The 25,140-nt window shown below is 40.9% G+C and overlaps 1 protein-coding gene across 1 annotated transcript; it reads right to left on the reverse strand.

Annotated features, from left to right (window-relative positions):
* Window positions 1-456: 456 nt before the first annotated feature.
* Window positions 457-25,140, reverse strand: LOC139720657 (short transient receptor potential channel 7-like). Its single transcript, XM_071632014.1, has 13 exons — window positions 24,774-25,140; window positions 23,385-23,582; window positions 22,725-22,882; window positions 18,455-18,703; window positions 17,082-17,249; window positions 15,482-15,746; window positions 14,630-14,869; window positions 6,317-6,572; window positions 5,340-5,550; window positions 4,374-4,562; window positions 2,669-2,725; window positions 1,358-1,433; window positions 457-794 (listed from the first exon to the last, which is right to left on the reverse strand). The coding sequence occupies exons 1-13, from the start codon at window positions 25,138-25,140 to the stop codon at window positions 457-459; spliced, it is 2,772 nt and encodes a 923-aa protein (XP_071488115.1).

Raw genomic sequence — 25,140 nt, forward strand, 5'->3', positions numbered from 1 at the left:
TTCGTTCCTATAGAAGAAACGTGTCATAAATTATAGATAGATCTTAAAGATATGTGCTAAATACACCATTATGCATATATCAGATATTCAATCATATGGCTCGGCAAAAGTGCCAAAAAGAAGCAAAATTCTATGCAATATTTCCTGTTTTTAAAGACGCGATTACAAGGAGAGATTCATCATTAGATTTGAATAAACTTGATAATCATTCATCAGAAAAACTGCAATAGTCACGCTTTCATCTCACAATGGCTTTCTGAAAGGCAACATATCCTGCCTAATGATACACCTCTCTCTCAAGAAAATATACACACTACACAAGAAGATTTTACACAGTTTCTGTTCTTCGGTTTTCTCGGAGAAAAAAAAAAAACTCCTGGAAAATACCGATTTCCGACGTAGGTTACTTCAGATGGAGCCTTTGCTATTCTGCTATTCTGATCCTGTAGCGCAAACTCATTGCGTGTTACACATCTGCTGCAGGCTATCCCCCGAGCCGGCGTCTGATTTGGCGCGCAAGAGCTGGTTGGCATGCACGAAGAACTCGGCGAAGGAGTCCGTGATCTGTTGCACGTTCCTCTCCAGTACGTCCAACCGCGCGTTGACTTCGCTCATTTGTCGCTGTGCCTTGGGGCCCGCGAGTGACTCGGTGCTGGCGAAAACACTGGGGAAAGTCTGCAGGCGATTGGCCGAGAGGGAACCATCGGAGAAGGCACCCGGTGCCACCTGTTTGAGGCGCTCCATCACCTCGCATCTGAAGCTCGAAATGTCGTTCTTCAGTTCTTCAATTTCTCCTACACGTTAAACAACAAGACGGACTCGTCATTTTCTTTTTACTACCCCTTTCCACAGCGTAACAATGACCACAAGAGAGAACAACTACTTGTATTCGAAATACTGGAAGTGTTGATAAGTTTAGATCATTGCTGAAAACTTATCTTTACTCAATCGTAATTGTTGTGGTTGTTGTCATATTATGTATATATATCATGCTGTATTCTAATTCAGTTTTTTCCGTATTAATGCGCTTAGAAATGTCAGTATTACGCACTAAGTTATTATCATTATTATTATCATTATCAAAAAACAAACAAACAAACAAACAAATAAACATAAACACAACCCATCAACAAATAAACAAGTTCAACAGGTTCGAACAAAAATGTATCGTCACATGTGCAAAAGAAAGAACAAGTAACAACAAAAAAAAGACATTTAGTTAGCAACACGAAAATACAAATTGGCCTCCGTTAAAAAAACAAGCAAACAAAGAAATTTGACCAAAGTTAATCTTCATGAGATTGAGTGTTAAACAAGTAGGCCTACATTTGTTGTTGTTTTTTTCTCTCATCCGTACCTTCACCACCATCCTCTCCCTCCTTTTCGTTCTGTAGTTTGAAGAGGTAACGTTTGATCACCTTTTTCATTAGACTCTGTCGGAATTGGGGAGAAAAATGGAACATAATAAGTGCATTACACATGCGTATTTCATGGGGGCGATGTGGCATAGTGGATAAGACTCCCGACTCCCAATCGGAGGACCCGAGTTCGATTCCCACCCAGTACCTTTAGAAAGCTAGGGTAATTACAATGGATAATGCAGGGCCCTCTGGTAGAGCAGTGGCAACACTGAAGAGGCTAAACTGGATAAAGAAGACACTATTGTATTATGTATTATTGTTTATATGTTTTATTTTATAATTATAATTATAATAATAATAATTATAATTATTGTTATTATCATTATTATTATTATTATCAATATTATTTAATTTCACTTCATTTTATTTCATTTATTTCCATCATTCACAAAAAAAGGACATGATATGCAAAATGAAATAAAGATGACAATAAATATTGATACTATCATCACATGTATCTTGTTAATGTACGTTTATCGAAATTACTACAAATTTGTTTTGTTTATGCATTGAATATAATTTCTCCTGTTTATCTAATGGAAATTAAAATAAAGTTGAACTTGAACTTGAACTTGAACTTATACCAATCAGTACAAATTACCCAATAAGAGCTCCGAGACAATAAAATGATGAATACAGAATTTATTTTTATATGGCTTGTACATCGAATAAAAAGAGATTATTCGTACCAGCAGAAATAGTAGGATAATTATACAGTAATGAAAGTGTATCGTCGACAGGAGTTAAAAGCTAGTACCTTCACAGAAAATATCAGTATGAATTCAGAGATTTTGAGTGATCCACATGTTACAGGTCCTGCTTTTAACGCACATCACCATCAGATCATGATTTACTTTTTATCGACGTCGCAAAGAATGCATTGTTTTCTTGTCATTCAATCACACACACACACACACATATATATATATATATATATATATATATATTAAATAATATATCATTGTACTAATTTCTTGATTGTTCAAACATTATGACTTGTGAAAGGTATGCTTTGCCAAGTCATGATAGTGTTTTACCCTTTTTATGAATGAAAATAATCAGCGACTGTATTGCGTTGAATCGCACTGAGGAAGAAGATGATGATGGTGATGAAAAAAAGAAGAAGAAGAAGAAGCAGATGATAACGACGACGATGATGAAGAAGGAGGAGTAGATGAAGAAGAATAAAGAAAGAGGATGTGGAAGTTTGGAGCAATAATTTTGAGAGTAGTTTTGTATACAAATACCTCATGAGACGCTACTTGTTTTCGCATACCAGCCCGTCGATTTAGGTTCAGGTTTCCCTGTGATAAATTGAATGTACAACATTGGAAATAATATCTGCACAGAGAAAGATCTATCGTAGTTTACATTGGAAATTTAGTCAGCGTTCTTTGGCGGCACACTTTTCAGAATATCATCAGACGTTTGCTCATTGACTATCAACTATCACTATCTACACTATCCTGAGGGATTACTGTTCAAATCTCACAAACACAGTCATGACATAAGCTTCTACGACTTGTACACATCAAAACATGAAAAAAAAAGCAACAGGAGACTGAACATTTGCATGCGCAAACCCTAATCTGTAGAAAACACCTGGTGTAGCACCATTCACTCTGAGACTTAGAACACATATCATTATCATAATATATATTTTAATAGCCGTTCTCTATTGTTTAAAGGGGAAGGCTAGTAACCGATCAGTGGGAATCAGTGGAAATGCTGGGAGATGATTGTTCCAATCCTTATGGGATTCATTCAAGAGTTCATTGTATATCTATTGTTGTGTGAAAATGATTTGCTTCAGAACGGTCTCATATTCAAGTAATGTGCAGATTAATGCTCCGTCACTGACCAGGGACGTTAACCTGGAAGCATTAAACTGCACATTACTTAAATATGAGACCATTCTGAAGCAAATCATTTTCACACAACAATAGATATACAATGAACTCTTGAATGAATCCCATAAGGATTGGAACAATTATCTCCCAGCATTTCCACTGATTCCCACTGATCAGTTACTAGCCTTCCCCTTTAAGTTCATCAGTAGTTTTTGCCCCTAATGTATATATGATATAAAATTGGTCACCTTTTATTCGTAAAAGACCGATATCATCGCCTTTCTTAACTGTCGAATTGCTGACTCTACTTCATTCGTAATTAGAATGCAGATAAGTTGCAATATATTACCGTTAAACGTCTGGCAAAAATGTCAATTTGTGTGTACGTGTGTGTTCGTATCTCAATAAGCCAGTTCACATGTACAAATCTTGGAAAGTGACTTGTAACTGAGATTTCATTTTTTTAAAGAAATCTCGGTAGGTCTTCATGAAAATCATGTTATGAATATTCATATTTGATGAACAAGGGGCATTTTGGAAATTACAGGTGAATGTGCATTCTTTTCAACCAAAATAACAAAAGGCATTTATCAATGGCATCGCTTGTATGTAAATTATCACGCCTTGCTTGACTTTTTTCAACAGCTCTTCTTAAAGATTGATCCATGCTTTAAAACGTCTGTGGTTCAACAGGTCATTGCAGACTATTGCTTACTGTGAATTGGATTATTATGGCTGTGTCTCAAAGGGGTTGTCCCATCAGACCGACACCCACGAGTCATACAGCCGACGAGTTCGACATTGAAAACAGGTTCATGAATCATACAACTCACGAGTCATACAGCCCATGAGTTCGACACTAGGCAAATAAAGCCCATTAGTTTGACCCTAGGTAGAAACAGCCCAAGAGTTCGACAGATATAACCCGGTGCTTAATGTGTCGGTCTTGTGGGCCTTGTAAGTTTAGTTACGAACTAATGGGCTGTATGACTCGTGAGCTGTATAACTCATGGGTTGTATGATTTGTGAGCTGTACGACTCGTGGGCTGTAACTCGTGGGTGTCGGTCTCGTGACGTGCCCGTCTCAAAACAATCGTCTTACCTCTAGTCTCAACTCCATTGACGACCTTCTAATCGAGCGGGAGAACTGTTTCTTCACAAATTTGATAAAGTGCACCACTGTCTTGGGACTGGGAATGATATTGAAAGGCGGCGGGAGAGTGGCTCCTCGTTCGAAATACACCATCCAAAGTTTGGAGCGAGCGAACTTCCATTCGACATCTTGATCGTCCTGTAATTCGGTCGGCACGTTTAAAATATTCAACGCATCAAACTCTCATGCCATCATTATATTGTCAAGGGATGGACTATGAAGAGATGTAGTCTGATGTTGCTTAGGATTAGGGGAGGAACGACTTTAAAGAGAAAGCAATCCTGATACTGTGTAGCTTTGTATGACCACATAACAGTGAAATAAGTATATATAAGTGAAAATTGTGGGAAAATGGACACACACAAAAAGCCATGAACTGTAAAAGTTTTAGAGAGTACAGTGGAGTAAGGACTATTGGAAAATCTGTGTGATATAGGTACACGTATTGAGCAGCTCTCCATACGGATTATACACAAGAATTCAGACCAGTTTTTGGTCATAATATTTTTTTAAATATAAAAATGACATGCAGAAACATTATGTTTCTGCATATCATTCCCGGCCGACATCTTCTGCCTATATCAAAATATATGAGAAAATGAAAATTAGTGAAACTTTGTGTACAAAACAAATAGCGAATTGCTCATCAAAAATTTTACTCTACGCTGTAAACTTTTACATAGAATTATCATATTTTTTATATGAGTTCGATTATTCAACAAAACTTCCCACTGGTTTTTATACTTCTCATTTTCTGTTTCCTTACAAAGCGACATACTTGATTTGTCAAGACGAACTTTCAATATAAGGGTAGTATCAACTGAAAAATGTATCAAAATTTTATGGGCTATACTGATCTCTGGAGGAGGTATAGAGTTCAGTGGGTTTATAGCAGCATGGGTTTGTTTAACTCACGTATATCTCTTGGAAGGAAGTCGTCATCATCGCGATCAGCATATTCAACATCACAAGTGCCATGATGAGGTGGTACATGATGTAGAGAGCGGTGCCGACGATCTCGGTGGTCGTGTGTCCGCACTCCGTCGTCCCCGAACTGCACTTGACGTCTTCTTGCTCGGCGAGCCCGAAGAGAGCCCACAACAGCGTCGTCAAGGTGCGATCGGCCCTAGCAACGAGAAACAATCGGACTGAATGCATGATGACTGAGTGGAGTCCTATCAGATCCCTGACATCACGTTATTGCGTTTTGGCCTTGTATTTCTATAATTATGACTGTTACTATTGTAAGTGTCTCGAAAGGTAACAGTAAACATTTTTTAGTGGGCCTTTTGCTGTTCACATAAAACTGTCATATCCGTTGCAGAATTTTTAAGATCCCGTTATATCTTAAACTAATCAATAATTCTAAAATTGGCAAGGAATTTTATCAAATTAGTTTCTTTCTTAAAATTGGCCCATTAAATTCTGACTTTGCTTAGATGAAATGAGTTTAACCAGTTCTGTCTTATCCTGTACTAATACAAGTTTTCCAGTAAAATTCAAGTCAATAATTCTTTCACGAGCAAATTCTGCCAGAACTTGATGAGTTGAAAACCTGGTAGCGTGGTAGCGTGAAAAGGCTGGCCAAGATGGCCCTGGCCAGGATGGCCAGCGACTCGGATGTACTAAGTATTAAGAACTTTGTGCAGCTTTACGGCGGAACACAAGCAGCCGAAATATGTCGACTGTCCAGAGTCGAACGTCATCGGTAACGCTCTACTCCAGTCAACAAGTCGAGATCGTTCGGTTGTGTGTGCACTTTAATACTAAGAGATCAGTGGTAAAGTTGCACACGATTCGTTATGGGAAATCTCGAATACATCCGAAACGGGCCATTTATTTTTCCCACCCTATGGTATTTAAGACGCAAAGAAAGGACCAAAGTAGCAGACCTGCCAAACTTGGTGTCGTCCGGGTAGTTCCAGTAGAGGTTGGTCAGCGCGCAGAAGAAGGCCAGAAACACAACGATGAAGACGGCTCCGAAGCGCATGATTTGACCAATCATCCTCATGAGGGAGATCTGGAGCGGGCCCAGGAACTGGTTGACCGGAAGAATGTAGGTGATGCGAGAAAAGCTGAGGATGTTTGCCATCGCGAAGAGCGACTCAGCGATCAGCTGTGGGTCGTAGTCGTGCCAGTCTTTACGATCTTGGGAGACGAACGCAAAAATAGGGTTAGAGTTTAGCAAATTATTGAATGTCCATAAAACGAAGAAGATAAAACAAGGTGAAATAGTCTCACACTTCATAATATTTTCTCTTCCTTCTTCTTCTTCTGCGGAATTGCGCGTCATACGCAGTAAGGCTAAAAGATACGCACAATATATCGCGTTACGTTATAATATTCCGTGACGTGTAGTAATTGCCAGAAATAAAATCATGGATAGTTAAAAAAGAAACTGCTGCTTTGAAAATGGACCGTTTCGGAAATGCATTAAAATTGATTAACATTAAACGTTATTTAATACAGCATAGTAGAGAACCACTTCATTCACCCGCTTCCTCAAATTAAGATTCACAGGAAGGCATTAACAAAGTTGTTGCCAAGTACGACAACACTCTGTAAAGCTCTGTGACGTTAAAAGACTAGATAACTTGGAGCGGGAAGGTTGGTCCGGCTCGGATATAATCGTGAATCCCGGGAACGAATTGTGGAAAGATTCTTATCACTAATCTCTGTGTGTCAGAAAGTAACCACAGATACAGGCGAAAAATCTCGACTGGAGCTTACGGTTACCGATGAGCATAAGATTTAATGTACTATTCAACGTCACGTGTTTTTTCACGATTTTTTTTTTTTAAATAGAGAGTTTTCGCTACACGACGGGAAGACTGAGAATACGCGGAAGCAATCAGCTGTGACAGTCCCCGTACCCCGGCGTATGGACAAGATCACAAATTGGCTGGCTGGCTGGCTGGCTGGCTCACTCGCTGCCCACCGAACGCTATTTCGGCCGAGTACCGTGTACTCGTTTTCCCCAGGACGGGACGTTTCTCGGCTTTGATCATGCGCAGAAGCAAATTGTGCACACGGCATGCTCAATTCCCGGCCGCACCGTGCTTGCGAAAACTCCCTGATGTACCCAAGTGGGCAACTACAAATGTATTATAAATGCAGATTGATGTAGCCACTCACGTTTCCCCAGGCTACCGGCTACTGTGACTAGGTATTGAATGACCTTTGCGAACAATGCATGCATAGAATCTCATACATTACAGATGTAGTGGTTCATTCCCATGGAGCGCCCATCCTGCGGGCAGCTCTCCTGACCGCTCTCCTTTTTTTCACCTAATATTTGTTGGGTTTCATGTGTTTTGCTGATCAAAAACTGTACCAGTGTTTTTGTAGTCATCTCAGGGTTCTTCTGGACTTGTAAGAGTGATTCAACTACATCTTGAGAAGATTTAGCCCTGCACCTGGTCATACTGCTTCATGTGTACACTGGTCAAGTGCAGCCATGTTACAGCTCCTCCATGCAACACAGTGGCATTGATATTCACTCAAGCCTGACTACAATGTGAAGGACAAGGAGAACCCTTGGTGACAATGGAGGCAACTACGTGTTATTCTATAGTGCTCCTGGTGGGGGTGAGTCTGTTGGATATCTCCAATTTCAATGGACAGCAAGCTGCTTTATGTGTGTACAAGCCTGTTTTTACTGCATGTGGATTGGACTCTCATTTTCCAGACCTGTTTGGATATTTTATGGCAACCGAATCAGCTATTACCCCAACTCTGATGCGTCTCACCACAGTTTGCTTCTAAAGGATGGTGACATTATTCCCAATCCTGGTGTTGAAGTCAGATCTGAACACACACAACCTGTCAGAGAAAGCATATCCTATACACGTGAACAATTGTTTGATGTTAGCCTTCATGACACTTGCCATCAGAGGCTGTCTCCTATCTTATGGAAGAAGCTAACTTTCCTGGGGATCTCCCACCGAAAGTCAACACGACGTCGTAGAAGAGCAGGGGTGGGACGGAGGAACCAACTTTCTCTTACACCTGGAGCTCTACACAAGCCCCTACACGTATGGATGGAAAAAGGAAGCATCAGCCAGAAGAAAAGCACATTAAGCAACCAGGTTACCCTAACAAAAAAGTCCTGTGGTACTCCCTGTGGTACTTGTCGGTACCACACAATGTACCACACACTTGTAATGTTACCACAGGAATTGTGTGGTACTGTACCACAGGCTTGTAGGGTACTCCCTGTAGTACTTGTCAGTACCACACAATGTACCACATAAATAAATGTTACCACAGGAACTGTGTGGTACTGTTTTACAGGCTCATGTGGTACTCCCTGTGGTACTGGTTGGTACCACACAATGTACCACACAAATATATGTTAACACAGGAACTGTGTGGTACTGTGTCACAGGCTCGTGTGGTACTCTGGGATGTACCACAGGGCAGTACCACAGGACATTACCACAGGAAAGTACCACATGACAGTACCACAAGACAGTATACACACAAATTGTCCTGTGGTATTTTGGGACGTATACCACACAACAGTACCACATGAATTGTCATTTGGGACGTACCACAGGAGAGTACAACAGGAATTCCACAGGATAGTACCACAGGACAGTTCCACACGACTTGTTTTGTGGTATTTTAGGACGTACCACAGGACAGTACCACAGGGCAGTTCCACAGGACAGTACCACAGGAAAGTACCACAGGACAGTACCACAGGAAAGTACCACAGGACAGTACCACAGGAATTGTCCTGTGGTATTTTGGGATGTACCACAGGACAGTACCACAGGATAGTACCACAGGACAGTACCTCACGACTTGTCCTGTGGTATTTTGGGACGTACCACAGGACAGTACCACAGGACAGTACCACAGAAAAGTACCACAGGATAGTACCACAGGACAGTACCACACGACTTGTCCTGTGGTATTTTGGGACGTACCACAGGACAGTACCACAGGGCAGTACCACAGGACAGTACCACAGGACAGTACCACAGGACAGTACCACAGGACAGTACCACAGGACAGTACCACAGAAAAGTACCACAGGATAGTACCACAGGGCAGTACCACAGGACAGTACCACAGGAAAGTACCAAAGGATAGTACCACAGGAGAGTACCACACGACTCGTCCTGTGGTATTTTGGGACGTACCACAGGACAGTACCACAGGGCAGTACCACAGGGCAGTACCACAGGACAGTACCACAGGAAAGTACCAAAGGATAGTACCACAGGAGAGTACCACACGACTCGTCCTGTGGTATTTTGGGACATACCACAGGACAGTACCACATGATATTACCACAGGACAGTACCTCACGACTTGTCCTGTGGTATTTTGGGACGTACCACAGGACAGTACCACAGGGCAGTACCACAGGAAAGTACCACAGGACAGTACCACACGACTTGTCCTGTGGTATTTTGGGACATACCACAGGACAGTACCACAGGAATTGTCCTGTGGTATTTTGGGACATACCACAGGACAGTACCACAGGAATTGTCCTGTGGTATTTTGGGACATACCACAGGACAGTACCTCACGACTTGTCCTGTGGTATTTTGGGACGTACCACAGGACAGTACCACAGGGCAGTACCACAGGACAGTACCACAGGAAAGTACCACAGGATAGTACCACAGGACAGTACCACACGACTTGTCCTGTGGTATTTTGGGACGTACTACAGGGCAGTACCACAGGACAGTACCACAGGATAGTACCACAGGACAGTACCACACGACTTGTCCTGTGGTATTTTGGGACGTACCACAGGACAGTACCACAGAATAGTACCACAGGACAGTACCACACGACTTGTCCTGTGGTATTTTGGGACGTACCACAGGACAGTACCACAGGGCAGTACCACAGGACAATACCACAGGAAAGTACCACAGGATAGTACCACAGGACAGTACCACATGACTTGTCCTGTGGTATTTTGGGACGTACCACAGGACAGTACCACACGAATTGTCCTGTGGAATTTTGGAACGTACCACAGGACAGTACGACAGGAATTCCTGTGGTAATTTTCGATGTATACCACAGGAGAGTACCACAGGAACTGTCCAAAATCCCACAGGAAAATCATAATATGGTGCTATTCCACACAGAAGTACCACACAGCAAATTAAATTCGTAAGTACCACAGAAAAATGCTACAGCATATTCTTTTTTTTTTCTTAACATTTTATACCAGAGGACTATCACATCAGGAGAATATCAAACAGCAGTACCACACAGGAGTACCACACAGGAAAATTGTAAGGCAGAATCAACTGAAATTTATAATAAAAATACAAACAAAAAAGCACATATTAATATTCCTCAATTAATTGATAGATGAGTTATGCTGTGAATTATAACAATTGATTTGCCATTACTTATCCTGTCCTATACTCCTACAGTATTACCTATTTAGTGAAAGTGCTGATGTAAAGCATGAGAAATTTCATAAGGACTTCTGTGGTACTCCTGTGGTACTCCTGTGGTACTCCTGTGGTACAAATTTTTACATAGCTCATGAATATTCATAAAAAGCACTCTAGATTTTAGAAAATACATATATGTCTTAAAAAATCAAAGTATTAATGATGGAAGTTACTTTGAACTTTATGAAAGATTGTCTAATTATGTTATGTTATTCCCAGTATCATAGATATTGTTATGAAAGTGTAATTTCATATCTTGATAATAAAGTATAATCGAGTTAGTAACCATGCCTTAATGCTTTACGGATAGACGGCCATATATATATGTACTGATAGGGTCGATGGCTACCTAGGAATAGAATATGACTATATAGATCTATTATAGGACTAGATTGGCACTTGGCCATTAGACTCTCGTTTGTGGTTATATGTTAGGAGTAGGACAGGTTATTAAGTAGGGCCATGTTTGTCCTGAAATCCATCTCTCACCTATCAGGAATATTCCGTGAAATGTGGCTAAAAGTCTCCCAGATTTTTTTTTTCGATCTGTCCTGTGTGGTACTCTCCTGTGGTACCATGGAAATGCTGTGTGGTACTGCCCCGTGGTAATGCTGTGTGGTAATGATCGACCTGTGGTACTGTCCTGTGGTACTGTCCCAAAATACCACAGGACAGTTCCTGTGGTACTGTTCTGTGGTACTAGTCCTGTGGTACTGCCCTGTGGTACGTCCCAAAATACCACAGGAATTCCTGTGGTACTGTCCTGTGGTACTGTTCTGTGGTACCGGTCCTGTGGTACTTTCCTGTGGTACTGCCCTGTGGTACGTCCCAAAATACCACAGGAATTCCTGTGGTACTGTCCTGTGGTATGTCCCAAAATACCACAGGACAATTCCTGTGGTACTGTCCTGTGGTACTGTCCTGTGGTACTTTCCTGTGGTACTGTCCTGTGGTACCGTCCTGTGGTAATTACCACAGGAGTACCACAAGACTTTTTCGTAAGGGTAATATTTTGAGAGTGTCAGAATCGAGGGAAAAAACACAAATTAACCGTCAGAAAGTGACAAATAACACCCAAGCCCAATCGGTCTGTGGAATGCCTTTCTATCAGTAACAAGTCAACGTGTATCAGTGATCTGATACAGGAATGCAATCTTGATGCTCTAGTTATTACAGAGTCTTGGCTTACTGGTGATCACAGGGATAACCATGTTTTAGCCGATCTTAAAGCTTACACTTCCAAATTGTAGCATCTCACATTGTCCCCGCAACGGTTCCAAATGAGGGGGAATCTGTGTCATCCACCGTTCTTCTGCTTCCATCTCTTTGGATGATGCAAAGACCTACTCATCGTTTGAGCTCATGGACTTCAACATCAGATTCTCACCCGCATCTGTTCTGAGGGTTTATACCACTTCACTTTCATCTCATCTTTCCACGGCTGTCGACGTGTATAATGAGACGTTGATTCAACTACTTGACAAGCATGCTCCCGCTGAAAGCAAGGTCATTACCATTAAGCCGCATGCACCATGGTATAACGAAGAGGTTAGGGATCGAGGCTAAGAGGTCAGGCGGCGGGAAGAGGGTCGAATGGTTAAATCCGGATTTTGCATCCATAAACAATTGTATAAGAAGGAATGTGAAGCTTACTTCAATATACTGTTTGAAGCCAAATCAAAGTAATTCAAGTGTGAGATCAAGGGATCAAATACCAAGCAGTTTTTATTTAGGTAGTGAAAAGGTTTTCGACCCCCAATCGTTCCCCAGCACTTCCTGATCACTCTTCTGATGAGGACCTAGCCAATAACTTTGGGGAGTTCTTTGAGATCAAGATCAGCTCAATTGTTTCTTCCTTTGATGATTCTTCTCATGAGTTCTCCTGTTTGCCTGCACAACCTGGGATTTCACCTGACTGCAATCTGTCAGAGTTTGATCCTGTTTCTGAAAGCCGAGTGAAATCTCTCATCAAATCACTATCCTCAAAGTCTTCCAGCTTAGATATAATCCCCACATGGCTGGTAAAGGCATGCCTTGATGAACTTCTGCCTCTTATGACACAAATCATCAGCCTCTCTCTTTCCTCAGGAGTGGTTCCTGAGCAGTTCAAGACAGCGCATGTGGTACCTTTACTAAAGAAACCTGGTCTTGAACGGAATGATTAAAAAAACTACAGGCCTATCGCTAACTTACCATTTCTTAGCAAGGAAGATCCTTGAGAAACTTGTTGCAGCTCAACTAAGGACTTATCTGAATGAAAACGGCTTGTTTCCACCTCATCAATCGGCTTATCGTCATTTTCATTCTACTGAAACCACTCTGGAAGGAGTCTTCAATGATCTTCTGCTTGCTCTGGACAAGGGTCAGGAAGCTGTCCTCATTATTCTAGACTACTTCGCTGCGTTTGATACGCTAGATCATCACAGTCTCCTTCATCTCCTTGAGTCTGATTATTGTATCAAAGGAACTGTTCTCCATTGGATAGAATCTAATCTGGAAGGACGCAATCAGGAGAGTCTTGTACATAATGGCACTTCAGACCATTTTCCTTTCCTTATGGGGTCCCTCAAGGATCAGTAACTTGTGAGACCCCTGATGTATATCCTGTACACCGGTCCTTTGGGAAGACTTATCAACTCTCATCATGGAATGCAACATGCAACCTACGCTGATGAGACTCAAATATACCTCATCATGAGCTCATCAGATCATGGGGGGGGGGGGCGATGCTGAGACTCTCCGCCTGTATCAATGATATAAAGAGAATGTCATTTGAGCATAGACCGAAGCTTAATGAGCTCAAAGCTGAAATGCTTCATCTGTCATCCAAGTTCCGTAATACAGACCGCCTGGTATCTCTTAACTTTGAATCTGGAAGCATTTCTTCGTCAGAGAGTATTCCAGAACTCGGGGTCACTCTCGACAAGAACCTGACTCTCAATCATCAAATTAAAAGTATCTGTCGATCTGCCTCACGGGGTGTCTGCAAAATCGGAAAGATAAGGCGTTATCTCGATAAGTCATCCACGGAACGATTAGTCCATGCCTTCGTCTCATCACGTTTGGATTACTGCAATTGTCTCCTTGCTGGTCTCCCGCACTCCCACATTGCACCCTTTCAACGTATACAAAATACTGCAGCAAGACTTGCCATTCGAACTAAAAAGTCAGATCATATAAAGCCAATCTTACAGTCCCTTCACTGGCTACAGATCCAAGACAGAATCATCTTCAAAGTTCTCCTTCTCATCTTCAAAATCAACCCCAACCTTGCACCACCCTACCTTCAAGATCTTGTTTCTCTCCGCTCTGCATCCACATCCTCCACACCAGACGTCTTCGTTCCGCCACCACTGCCAATCTTCAGTTATCCTCCCGACCTCGTACCAACACACGTTATGCTTACCGTGCCTTTCCTTTTCTTGCCCCTAAACTATGGAACAATCTCCACATCAGCATCCGACAAGCCAACACACTAGATTCATTTAAGTCACTCCTCAAACCATATCTCTTTAGGCAGTGTCATTTGTGTTAGTAGTAGTAGTTGTATTTGTAATAATTGTTATATATGATTGTTTACTGTAGTTACTTTATTATGTGGATGTCCTTACTCATTGTTTTCCTCTTCACTTGTTCTTTATCTTTGTTTTTCCTCCAGCGCTTACAAATATGATATTAAGCGCTTCATATATGTTATGCATAGTTATTACTATCATCCAGGGAAAAAAATCAAACTAATACAAATATGCCTTACGTGACACGTACCAGTGTTGAGCCAGTAGAGAAAATTGACAGCCTGAGTTTTATTTCTCTCCAGCGCCTCGCAGGTACCGTTGGTGTTGAAGTAGCCCATGGCAGCGGTCGCCTTCGCGGACACTGCTCCGCGGAGGAGGAGCGAAGATATCAGGAGATTCAGCATGGCGATATCGATCCAGTTCCACACCGAGCTCAGGTAGTTCCTGTACCCTTCTTGGAAGATCTGCTTGATTTCTCCCCACAAGAGCCCTATAATATGCGCAGAAGAGGGGACGTGAGGGTAAACAAGAGAGTTGATCATTCAAAGTGGAGAAGTGGTAGAAAAAAAAAGAACTCCCGTCATTCCATTATCCTTTGACTTCAGCTGTATTAACTGCGGCGAACCATATCCCGTTTACCTTATCCGTCACATTGATTCCTCAATATGGAAACGCATTAGTATTTAGGCTGTTAGCGTGATTAGCTGCACTACGATACGTTCTCCCGCAAATTAATGTAAACTGAAAATTTCAACCATTATTGATGGATTGCTTTGTGACTGAAGTCAAGTTTCATGACAACGTGTTGAGTAAAGATACATGTATCCTCTCAGTACTTTTCAAAAAGTGATCTTTGAACATCCTGCCACAAGAAAAACTAGGCTTTCGGCTACAAATCAAGCAGACGTTTCACATAATCACCTAAATTAAATTGAGTGAAAACAATTCTTGACTAAAGTATGTGTTTGTGTATGTGCATGCATGTGTATGCGAGCGCGCGCCCGCGTGTGTGTATATAAGCGTGTGTGTGCAGATTTGTTCATACCTGCCTTTCTATTATGATTAACAATGGATTTGTATTCTCTCGTGAGGAACAACGAACCTAATACAAATATCGCCATAATCCATTGCAAGAAGGAGAGGTTAGTTTGTCTCACGAGAAACTTTCCCGGCGACCCTTCGAGTGCTTGCAGACTTTCGCAAAGGAGAGGACAGCGTCCGTCGTCCTCGATGGTCTGGGGCCCGTGACGAGGTCCCATGAGGTCCTGGGAGATCACGGACTCGAGGAAGAGGATGAGCAGGAAGCACACGTACATCGACGCATGCGTCATGAACTTCGTTCTCGGGCTCCTCATGTACTCCGCAATCTAGAGGGAATTCGCAGCCTAGAAATTATTCACAGCGGATACTCGGCAGATGAAGTTCATTGCATTCGTGTGTTTCGACATCTTGCTGATGGGTATGCAATGTCGGCAGTCTTTTTGAAGTATTTTCATTGGGACATACATTACAGCAACAGTGTAAGAGAATGAATTTAAGAAACACTAACATAATATCAGCAACTGTAATGTGACTGGAAATATTAATGGTTCACATATAACAGTAAGCAATATAGTCCATCAGAACCAACGTGACCTGTTGAAATTTGATTTTTCATTTTTTTTTTTTGGGGGGGGGGGGGGGGGGGGGTAGGGGTTGATATGAGTTGCCTAGTTTTGATATGTTCTGAATATGTATATGAAATTCTCACAGAGAAAGGGCAAATGTGCAGTTTTAACTTGACATAAGATGGAAGTAGGGGTACAACAAATGGGACTATAACTGTGATCGATTTATTATAGATCTTACCAAGGGATATCATAGAACGGCAATACATTTGATTTTATCTCGCTAAAGGGCAGTGTCGGCACAAGGAAAATTTATTATTCACCTCAAGACCAAAGGGATGATAACAATCATGTAGTTTTTTTTTCCCTTTTTTCTTTTCTGAGGGAATAGGACCAACATCCAACATTATGCATCACAGTGATTTTTGGCTAGCCTGGCCTCAAAGGGTATTCTTTTCGTCTTTAGAGCCTTTTGGATTTAAACGGGTCGGTCAGGTGCCTTCTTCATGTGATGTACAAAGTCGTATCTCTCCGTATGTATGAGTAACTATCTCGGCAGTCATTTATCCTGACCCATGGGATGGAACCACTGATACATATTCTTATCTAGCCTGGGGGTATTCTTATCTAGCCTGGGGGTAAGAACAATGGCGACACGATATTTGATCCTGCGACATGCTCCGGTCTTCTTTTCTCGAAGGACTTAGGGTTAGGGTTAGGGTTGTGATAGGATTTTAGATCTTAATAGTTTGATGTGAGGATTAGGATTAGAGTTAGTTATATGTTTTTGGGTGAACTTTATGTTTGGTGTACCTTGCAGATGTTTCATGCTAGCAATTGTTGCAGGAGCAAATCTCAAATGAAACCGAGAACAATATAGGGTTACATCCAAGTTTACGGATCCAGATATTGATACTGACTAGAACCTTGACTAGATCTATAGGTTTACATTGCCAAATAGTCAGAATACCACCAGCAAATTCCAATTAACCGTTTATGTGCCAGGGACTTTGGACAGTGTGTAGGATGGTATGGGGGATTCCTTCTTGCCACAATAGCGCTCAAAGCAATCAAAGGGTGAAACCAATCATTTACCTTTCCGAAGGGATACGTCCAATAGATGAGGGTTAAGACTGGCAGCAGGGCCATGAGGCCGAGTGTGATGACACATTTGATGAGTGGATGCCACTGGCGAGCAAGGCTGGGCGTTCCCTTATACCAAAGGGTGGCTAAGTGATGTTGACAGTGAGGGTGGGCGACGAACTGAAGTATAGATATAGATACACACACACAAAGTTAGAGTCATTTTATTATCATTGATTATATCTTTTGGAGTCTGTACGAACTATGCTATTCTTACGTTTCGATTTTAATTCTTCACTGTGTATAGGCTTGTCTTGTACAGTTGTTTATTGTTATGAAAGGAACATGAAGAAACAGATTGGGTTGGAATCTTCAGATCATTACGATAACAAAAACTATTAAAGAATATTCCAAACGGCTCTGCAATGATACATTATAATCATTAATATATCACCATCACCATCTTTTCTCTTTACACATCTTTACAGTTCTCAAAGTCATTCTTTTTTAGCATTAGAGTAATGTAGTGTGACTCTTTTATCCCCTGCAGACAGGTGGTAAAGTTCATGTCTTCACCTGTTTATAACAAAGTCATAAACACATAAAGACATGAAGTTTTACACGTACATAAATCACACATAATATACATACATAAGGTATGTCTTTATGCGTAATATGTATATCAAATATGCATGAAGACTGTGTGTGCGCGTTTATGCATGTTTATAAACAATAATACTGAAAATTATTACTTCTCGTCACTCCCAATGTCAGGTTCTGAAATCAAACACTCAAACATCATAACATGATAAGACTTTAATGCTAATAAGGTCTTAAACTGGATGGCTAGTAACTGATCAGTGGGAATGCTGGGGGATGATTGTTCCAATCCTTGTGGGATTCATTTAAAAGTACATTATGTATCTATTGTTGTGTGAAAATTATTTGCTTCAGAATGGTCTCATATTCAAGTAATGTGCAGTTTAATGTTTCCAGGTTAGCATGCCTGTACAGTAACGGGGTGATCGTTAACGGCCCCGCTAACGATCGCCCCGTTTATCTATCATTTGTGAAATTTAATAAATTTTGGAGTGGATTTCTTTTTTAAACGTGTGAGGCTGAAAGCTCAAAATTCAAATTCATTCAAATTCATTCATTCATTCATTCATTCATCAAATTCATTCATTCATCGCAAAGAGCAGGGTGTTTAACCCGGTGAAGTGGTCCCGCCTCACACTCAAATGGACCCCATGGAAGACCAGCTTAGTGTAGCTGAATATGGGCTATCCAGCCATCTTCTCAGATGGAAAATGAACAAACAAAACAAAATTGAGAAGGTCGACTAAATGACATGAATCGGAGAGATGAAACAGAATGAGAAATACCTGCTTTTGTTTGTATTTGATGGCCAGATCGAGTCGTGGGAGGGAGAAATCTTTGTCCTTCCCCTCCGTCGTGGGTTTACCGGGTGCCTTGTGTTTACGGAGTGTGTTTGCGCCCTCTGCCGCCTGACTCTCGATGGCGGTGGTGGCCTCTTGCGTCAGAATAGTCTTTACCTCATCCGTCGTCTGGCACATGTCGAGAAGGTCTGACGCAAACTCTTTGCACTGCTTGGCGAGTTCGCGATATTCATTCTAAAATGGCAATATTCATAAACACAGCAAACTCCATCACAATTCTACAGTATTAAAGCTGATAAATACTAACTTTTATCTTTTTATAAATTTTTGCATCAAACTATATCTGCAAAAGTACAGCATTTTCCGTTTGTCGTTCGTAATTTGATTGATGAATCTTAAATCACCCTTACTTTCACCCTTTGTTCATGAATTATTTTGTATAGGTGACCGTTAATTAATTGTTCTTCATCTGCTGGTGACAGAGTCGTGTCAAATAGAGTAATAAGAGACGACGAGATCTAATTCTTAATCAAAGGTCTTTTTCTTCTTAGATAGGAGTAGGCCTATTGTTTTCTTACAAAAAAAAAGGGGTTGCATGCACTAAATTTCCTCTTAAAGCAAACCAAAACCCAAAGGGAAATGTGGATTGAGTGAAAGCGGCAACATTATGTAGTAGAACACATCAGTAAAAGTTTGAGGAAAATCAGATAATCGATGCAAAAGTTCTGAATTTTTAAAGATTTGATGTTGGAACCATTGGATGAGGAGACTACTAGAGGTTATGACGTCTTGTGTGGACAACAATAATTATAAAGAAAATATAAAGGGAATTCCACAAAAATTCGTTTTTCATGAAAATCACACATTCCATCAACTTGATATTGACATATTTTAAGGGTAGCAATTATTCCCCCTGCTTTCTGAAAGCGGTTAGAGTCAAGTGCTCTTTTATTATGCTAGAAAAGTATTTTTTTTGTGGAATTCCCCTTATATTTTCTTTATAATATTGTTGTCAATTCATCCACATTTTTCTTTGGGTTCTGGTTTCCTTTAATCAGATCATTATTAATTGATGCTGCGCATCTTTAATGCATTTCGAATCAATTCGTCATCCTCTACTGTCATCAATGAATTGAAGGCACTAATACATTTATATACCTACACTTCAACCCGATTGACTCATGAAGGTAGTTCCCCATATTTTTTTTTCTGAAGAGTAATTTGAGAGCGTGTTCATGGTAGGGATTGGAGCTATCGCAGGGATTTACTTGTGAAACATATGTGATGGAATATCATATCCGGATCGCTGTCCTTGATTTGAACGTGGCAAGAAAGGGATTTTATTTCTACTCCTGCTGAAATACAACTTGGTATAAAAACCAGGCTGTTCTTGCACTTCCTTTTCTTGTTAAGAGTAGAATATTGTGACTACATGTAGTCAACACGTCACAGAGAACATACCACGATACTAAAGTTAAGACAATTAAAAAACAATTATGATTTTATTTTGAAAAATAAAATGACAACATCAAATCAAATGATTTGTGTAACAATCGTATGTGTATGAATTGGAATGTTAACGAATTGCAAATAGCGAGTTACAGAGTTATTATGATGGCCAAGATTGTGATGTTTGGTTTCAACTTTATGACTGCATTTATTCCAGCCACAGAAGCCCTATGAGAAATACTTTGCGTGATTCGTGGAAGTATGGAGTGGTTGAATATGTTTTAGTGTACAAATATACTTTGCCTTAAGAGCTTCTGGTTAAAACTATATTGCATAGGCAGAGTTAATTCCAAAAGAACTATATTTTAGTTCTTTTGGAGTCACCGGGGCTACTTATAGGGGCTGCATGTGCCCCACAGAGAATAGTTCTTTTGGAGTCACCGGGGCTACTTAGGGGCTGCATATGCCCCACAGAGAATAGTTCTTTTGGAGTCACCGAGGCCTATCCAGAAACTAGAAATTAGGCATGGCATTTCGGTTTTATAGTTTGGATTAAAAAAGATAAACACAAGAAAAAGAAAAACTAGAAATGTCGCTATGGCGACTGGTATGCCTCAGCCATAATGCATGATTCTCCTAATACACTGTATGTCTATAGTACATGTGGACAATGTGTGATTACATTTCCCAAAATGATTGGAAAAAAAATATTAAAAGGACAAGTTTGTCACAAATGTGTTGAATGTTCACCTTCCTTGACCTAGGTCTACTTGGATGAATAGGAGAGCATGTATTTGGGGATTTAAGGACTTTAACTTGAATTTGACCCATGAATAATTTCATTCATTGAGTAATTTTCAAGGTATGGAGAAAAAGTGCAATTTCTGTACTGAAAAGTACATTGTTAACATTTTAATTTGGCTTTTGACCCTAAAATTCATAGGATAATCACTGTCAGGCAGAACATGTCTAGAAATATGTAGAAAGAGTCAAAATAACTTGAGCCACTTCCGAGATATGGAGGAAAAAGTTAGTTCAACACTTTCCCTTGATCTTTGACCTTTTGACCTTTGAGGCAAAAAGAAAAAAGAAAAAAAAGACATTTCCAAAGAATCTCTATGAGGTTATACATGCATACGCCAAGTGTTTAAAAAATAATCCTGCTGGCATTGCATAAATATGAGGGAAATAGTAAAATTTTGAAGTGTTGCCCTTAAACCTTTGACCCCTGACCTTTGACCACATGAACCCTAAATGCTCTACGTAATCACTGCCAGTCAGCACATGTATACCATGTTCCATGAAGATACCTTGAACAATTTCCAAGTTATGGAGAAAAAAAGTGAAGTTTTAATATTTTACTTGACCTTTTGACCTTTGAACTTTGACCTCATGACCTGAAACGTTCACCAGAGAATCGTAATTGGGTAATACATGTATACACTAAGTTTCAAGAAAATATCTTCAGGCACCGCACAGATATGATGGAAATAGTGAAATTTTACGTATTTGACCTTGACCTCTTGACCTTTGACCTTGAGCATGTGCATCCAAAAGTTGATAGGCACAACTTCCCCCTAATAAACATACATGCGAAGTTTCATTAGGATAGCTCAAAAGGTTTTTTAGTTATGCTGTCCACAAAATTCATTACGGACGGACTGACAACCCAAAAACATTATGCCTCCGGCACCACTTCGTGGCGGAGGCATAAAAATGTGAGGTAAGAAGATCGTATTCAAAGAGGTTTTATATGTGATAGAGTAAGCGCTCACCATTCAGTGCGTACAAAGAAAACAGTGGCGCTCGCGCACGAAAGAGGTCGCCTACCAGAAGCCTTAACCCAGAAGTGCCTATAGTAATACACGTAAAGTACAGCTTTGAAGATGGGGTTGGGTAGGAAAAATCATTCTAATTTTAAGGAAAATCAATATTTGTCCATATACCGGCGGGTCGTTCAATTGGCCCCGCTTCTATATGCGAGCGCGCGCTCTATTACATATAGAACCTCTTTGATCGTATCTTGGATGCGACGTTGTGTTAAAAGGGACCCTTTATTGATCCTACGCGGCGATGTCAAAACTGCTTTGTGATGTGAAAATTTGTTTTGTTCGAAAATGTTACATTTCAAAGAGTGACGGTACAAAGCTTTACGCAATGCAACTATTGTTTTATGACGTCACAATTGTTTTTGATAGAAATTATAACATTTCAAACAGTGACGGAACAAAGCTGCGCACATGTTTAGGATCGCTTTGTGACATCATTTTGAGAACAGTATACTATTTACAAAGTGTCGTCATAGAAGTGACGTCACGTTTCAAATAGTACTACGTGGAGTGTCAAACATGCCAAAATTCTGGCATAGTTGAAAATAACTATGATCACGTGAAGCTCTTACAACCAATCACTAGAGGTTGATATTTTGATCCAGGCTTTCTTTCTAACTTTCTGACGAATGTTCTCTCCTTTAATCATGTCTAATGTTGCAAAAATCCTACCAAAATACGAGTACATATATTGTTAGATAAGATGAATTACAATTAGTAGGTTGATGTGGATTTGCGTAAAGAGAGCCGGGCCAAACATATTTCAAACATCGTCTTTTCAGTGGGTCCCTCTTTTTTTTTACAGGACATATTGGTCGCTTGTTGACTCATGTCAGTGTTTTACTGCCACCACATTGACAATATTTACATAACATTAACGATACATTCTGTGGTATGAAATTTCGGTACCCATGACGCTTTAGCAGTAAAACTTGTCGGGATACAATTTTTTCTTTCTAAAGTGAAAGCAGAGTTACCTTGAATTCCTTCTCGCGAGCGGCGAGCCTCATGAGATTATGGCTGAGCAGGAAGGCGGTGAGAATAGGATCGGGGCTGGTAAGGCAGATGTACGCCTCGCTGGCCAGTGCGCGATTCGTGTGGAGATTGGTCAAGGAGTGCATCAAAGGGTCAGTGTCTGGTGGAAGTGAGAACGCAGACAATGACGGCGAGACTGCTTGGGAACTGATAGCAATGAATTTTGACGACAGATGTATTGAGCATGAAATTATTGCTATAGTAAACCTAATTTCAGTGACATTTTTAGCGGACTGAAACAAAACGGGAAGTTTGAGGGGAAGAGAGAAGGGGAGGGGAGGGGGAGGTTTGAGGGGAAGAGAGAGGGGGAGGGGAAGGGAGATTAGGATCGGGATATGATTTCATTAAACAGTTTTGATAACAGTGGTAGGCCCTATGCAACGCTATTTTTTGCAACACTGCGTGACAGGAGGAACAGTCCTATATTATAAACGAATCTACATTTAGTTGGAGTAAAAGCAGCGGCTCCGAACGAAGAAATATCTATTCCTCGTTATTTCAGAACATCAATGCAGGTTTGGCATAAAAGTTACATCCATTTTTATATGAGTGTGGTTGCGTATAATTACGTGGGAATAGAATGGGGAAGAAGTTCGTGTTACCTCTTGCACATGTACATTCAGTGCAATTGCAGAGGATGGCGTGGGGGTCTGCGATGCGGTGTCCACGACTGAGGAGCATGCGGATAATGTCAACCTCGTTGCAGTGGGCAGCCAGCATGAGAGGTGTGACATCACGGTCGAATTTCGAGTTGCTCTTTATATCGAAGTGAGTGCCAGCACCCTTCCTCTTTCTCTCCTCTGTGGTGGTACAAACACAATCCTTTTTAAAATAATACATGAAATTCATATCGGCACTTTTTGTGACATGCATGGGGGCACTGTGGATTCGATTCTTGACTTTCTATCGGAGAGAGGAGTCGAGTTCGAATCAAGTCAAATGAATAGACGGCCTAGATGTTTCTACCCGCCATACCCCTTTCGAACCAGGTGTATAAAATGGGTACTGTGTTTGGCAATGCTAGGGTAATCACAATGCCAAAGCCCTCTCAGAGCAATGGCAATACTGATGAGGTCAGCCTGCATAAAGAAAGCCATAATTATCATAATCATTATTATTACAAACAATTGTGGTGTAAGTTATATTACATTATCATTACCATTAGTTATAATATGTTATCAATATTATGTAACTATTAAATTACCATTATCATCATCATCGTAATCACCTCCATCATTATGATTGATACGTGAGACTTACACAACATAGAAATCCTACAGATCCTTATCTTTTAGGTCCTGACCATCCTTGGATGTTAAATTTACCTACCGACGCCCTCTTGACCCATCAGGCGCCGCAATTATGCTAGCACCTGACATGCAGTGCCGGCGATATTCATGACTGTAATACTTTTTAAGAACAATATTTACAGTTAAGTATTACTTTGAATTATTCAAAGCGCAAATTTTCGTCATTACTCCAATCGAAAAACTGGAGGGGCAACCAGGTGTAAATAACGTATTATAATAGTCATTCACGACCGTTGCTGCTAGATCTGATGTATCAGCTCACACCATTACTACTATTATTGTTTGGTTTATTACGCATCTAGAGTATCTCGCACTTCGGTACATTAACTGACACACGTGTTCATGATTAACTGCCCTCTAATCAAAACATGAGCTGCATTTTCTTGGTGAGAAAACGGAACAGTGGATATTCAACCCTTCCCGTTTTTTGATTGATGAATTATTTTCTACTTGAGTCACCAAACTCTGCATTCATCTCCCCTACAGAGTTGTTCAATGCAGACACGCCTAGCAGTAAAAAGCTCAGGAACGCCTTGGATTAACTGACATGTGTTGAATGAAATGCATATTGACGTTATGGTGTGTTGTGTTTGTGTAATGTAATTGTAATTGGAAATGAAAAGACGCTCCCTAAATTGTGCTAATGCTTTATGGCGTTACTTTCTGGTATCTAGAAATCACCTTTTTCATTCATCAGGGGATGGTCAAGGAGTACCATTGTGATCCGGAAGTAGCCTTTGCTGATGGCGACCATCAGACATTCGTGTACGTGCACCGGATCCATCATGACGCCGTAGTTGTTGACGAGATACTCGACGATCTCGCCGTGCTCAACCTCCGTGGCGATCTCCAGGGCGGTGCGGTCCTTGAAGTCCGTCATCTGCATCAGATGTCGCTGCTCGCTCTCGCTGTACCCCTCCATGACCTCCCGAACCTTCGGCAGGTTGCCAATGGAGACGGCTTGGAAGAAGGACAGATCTTCTTCTTCGAGGACATGGCCTGCGCTGAAGGTCAGCGTGCGTCCGCGGAGCTGCCTCCCTTTCGGCAT

The sequence above is a fragment of the Diadema antillarum genome, unplaced genomic scaffold (assembly GCF_040938485.1).
Source record: "Diadema antillarum isolate AM-2024a unplaced genomic scaffold, OU_Dant_1.0 scf00000131, whole genome shotgun sequence".
Classification (NCBI taxonomy): domain Eukaryota; kingdom Metazoa; phylum Echinodermata; class Echinoidea; order Diadematoida; family Diadematidae; genus Diadema; species Diadema antillarum.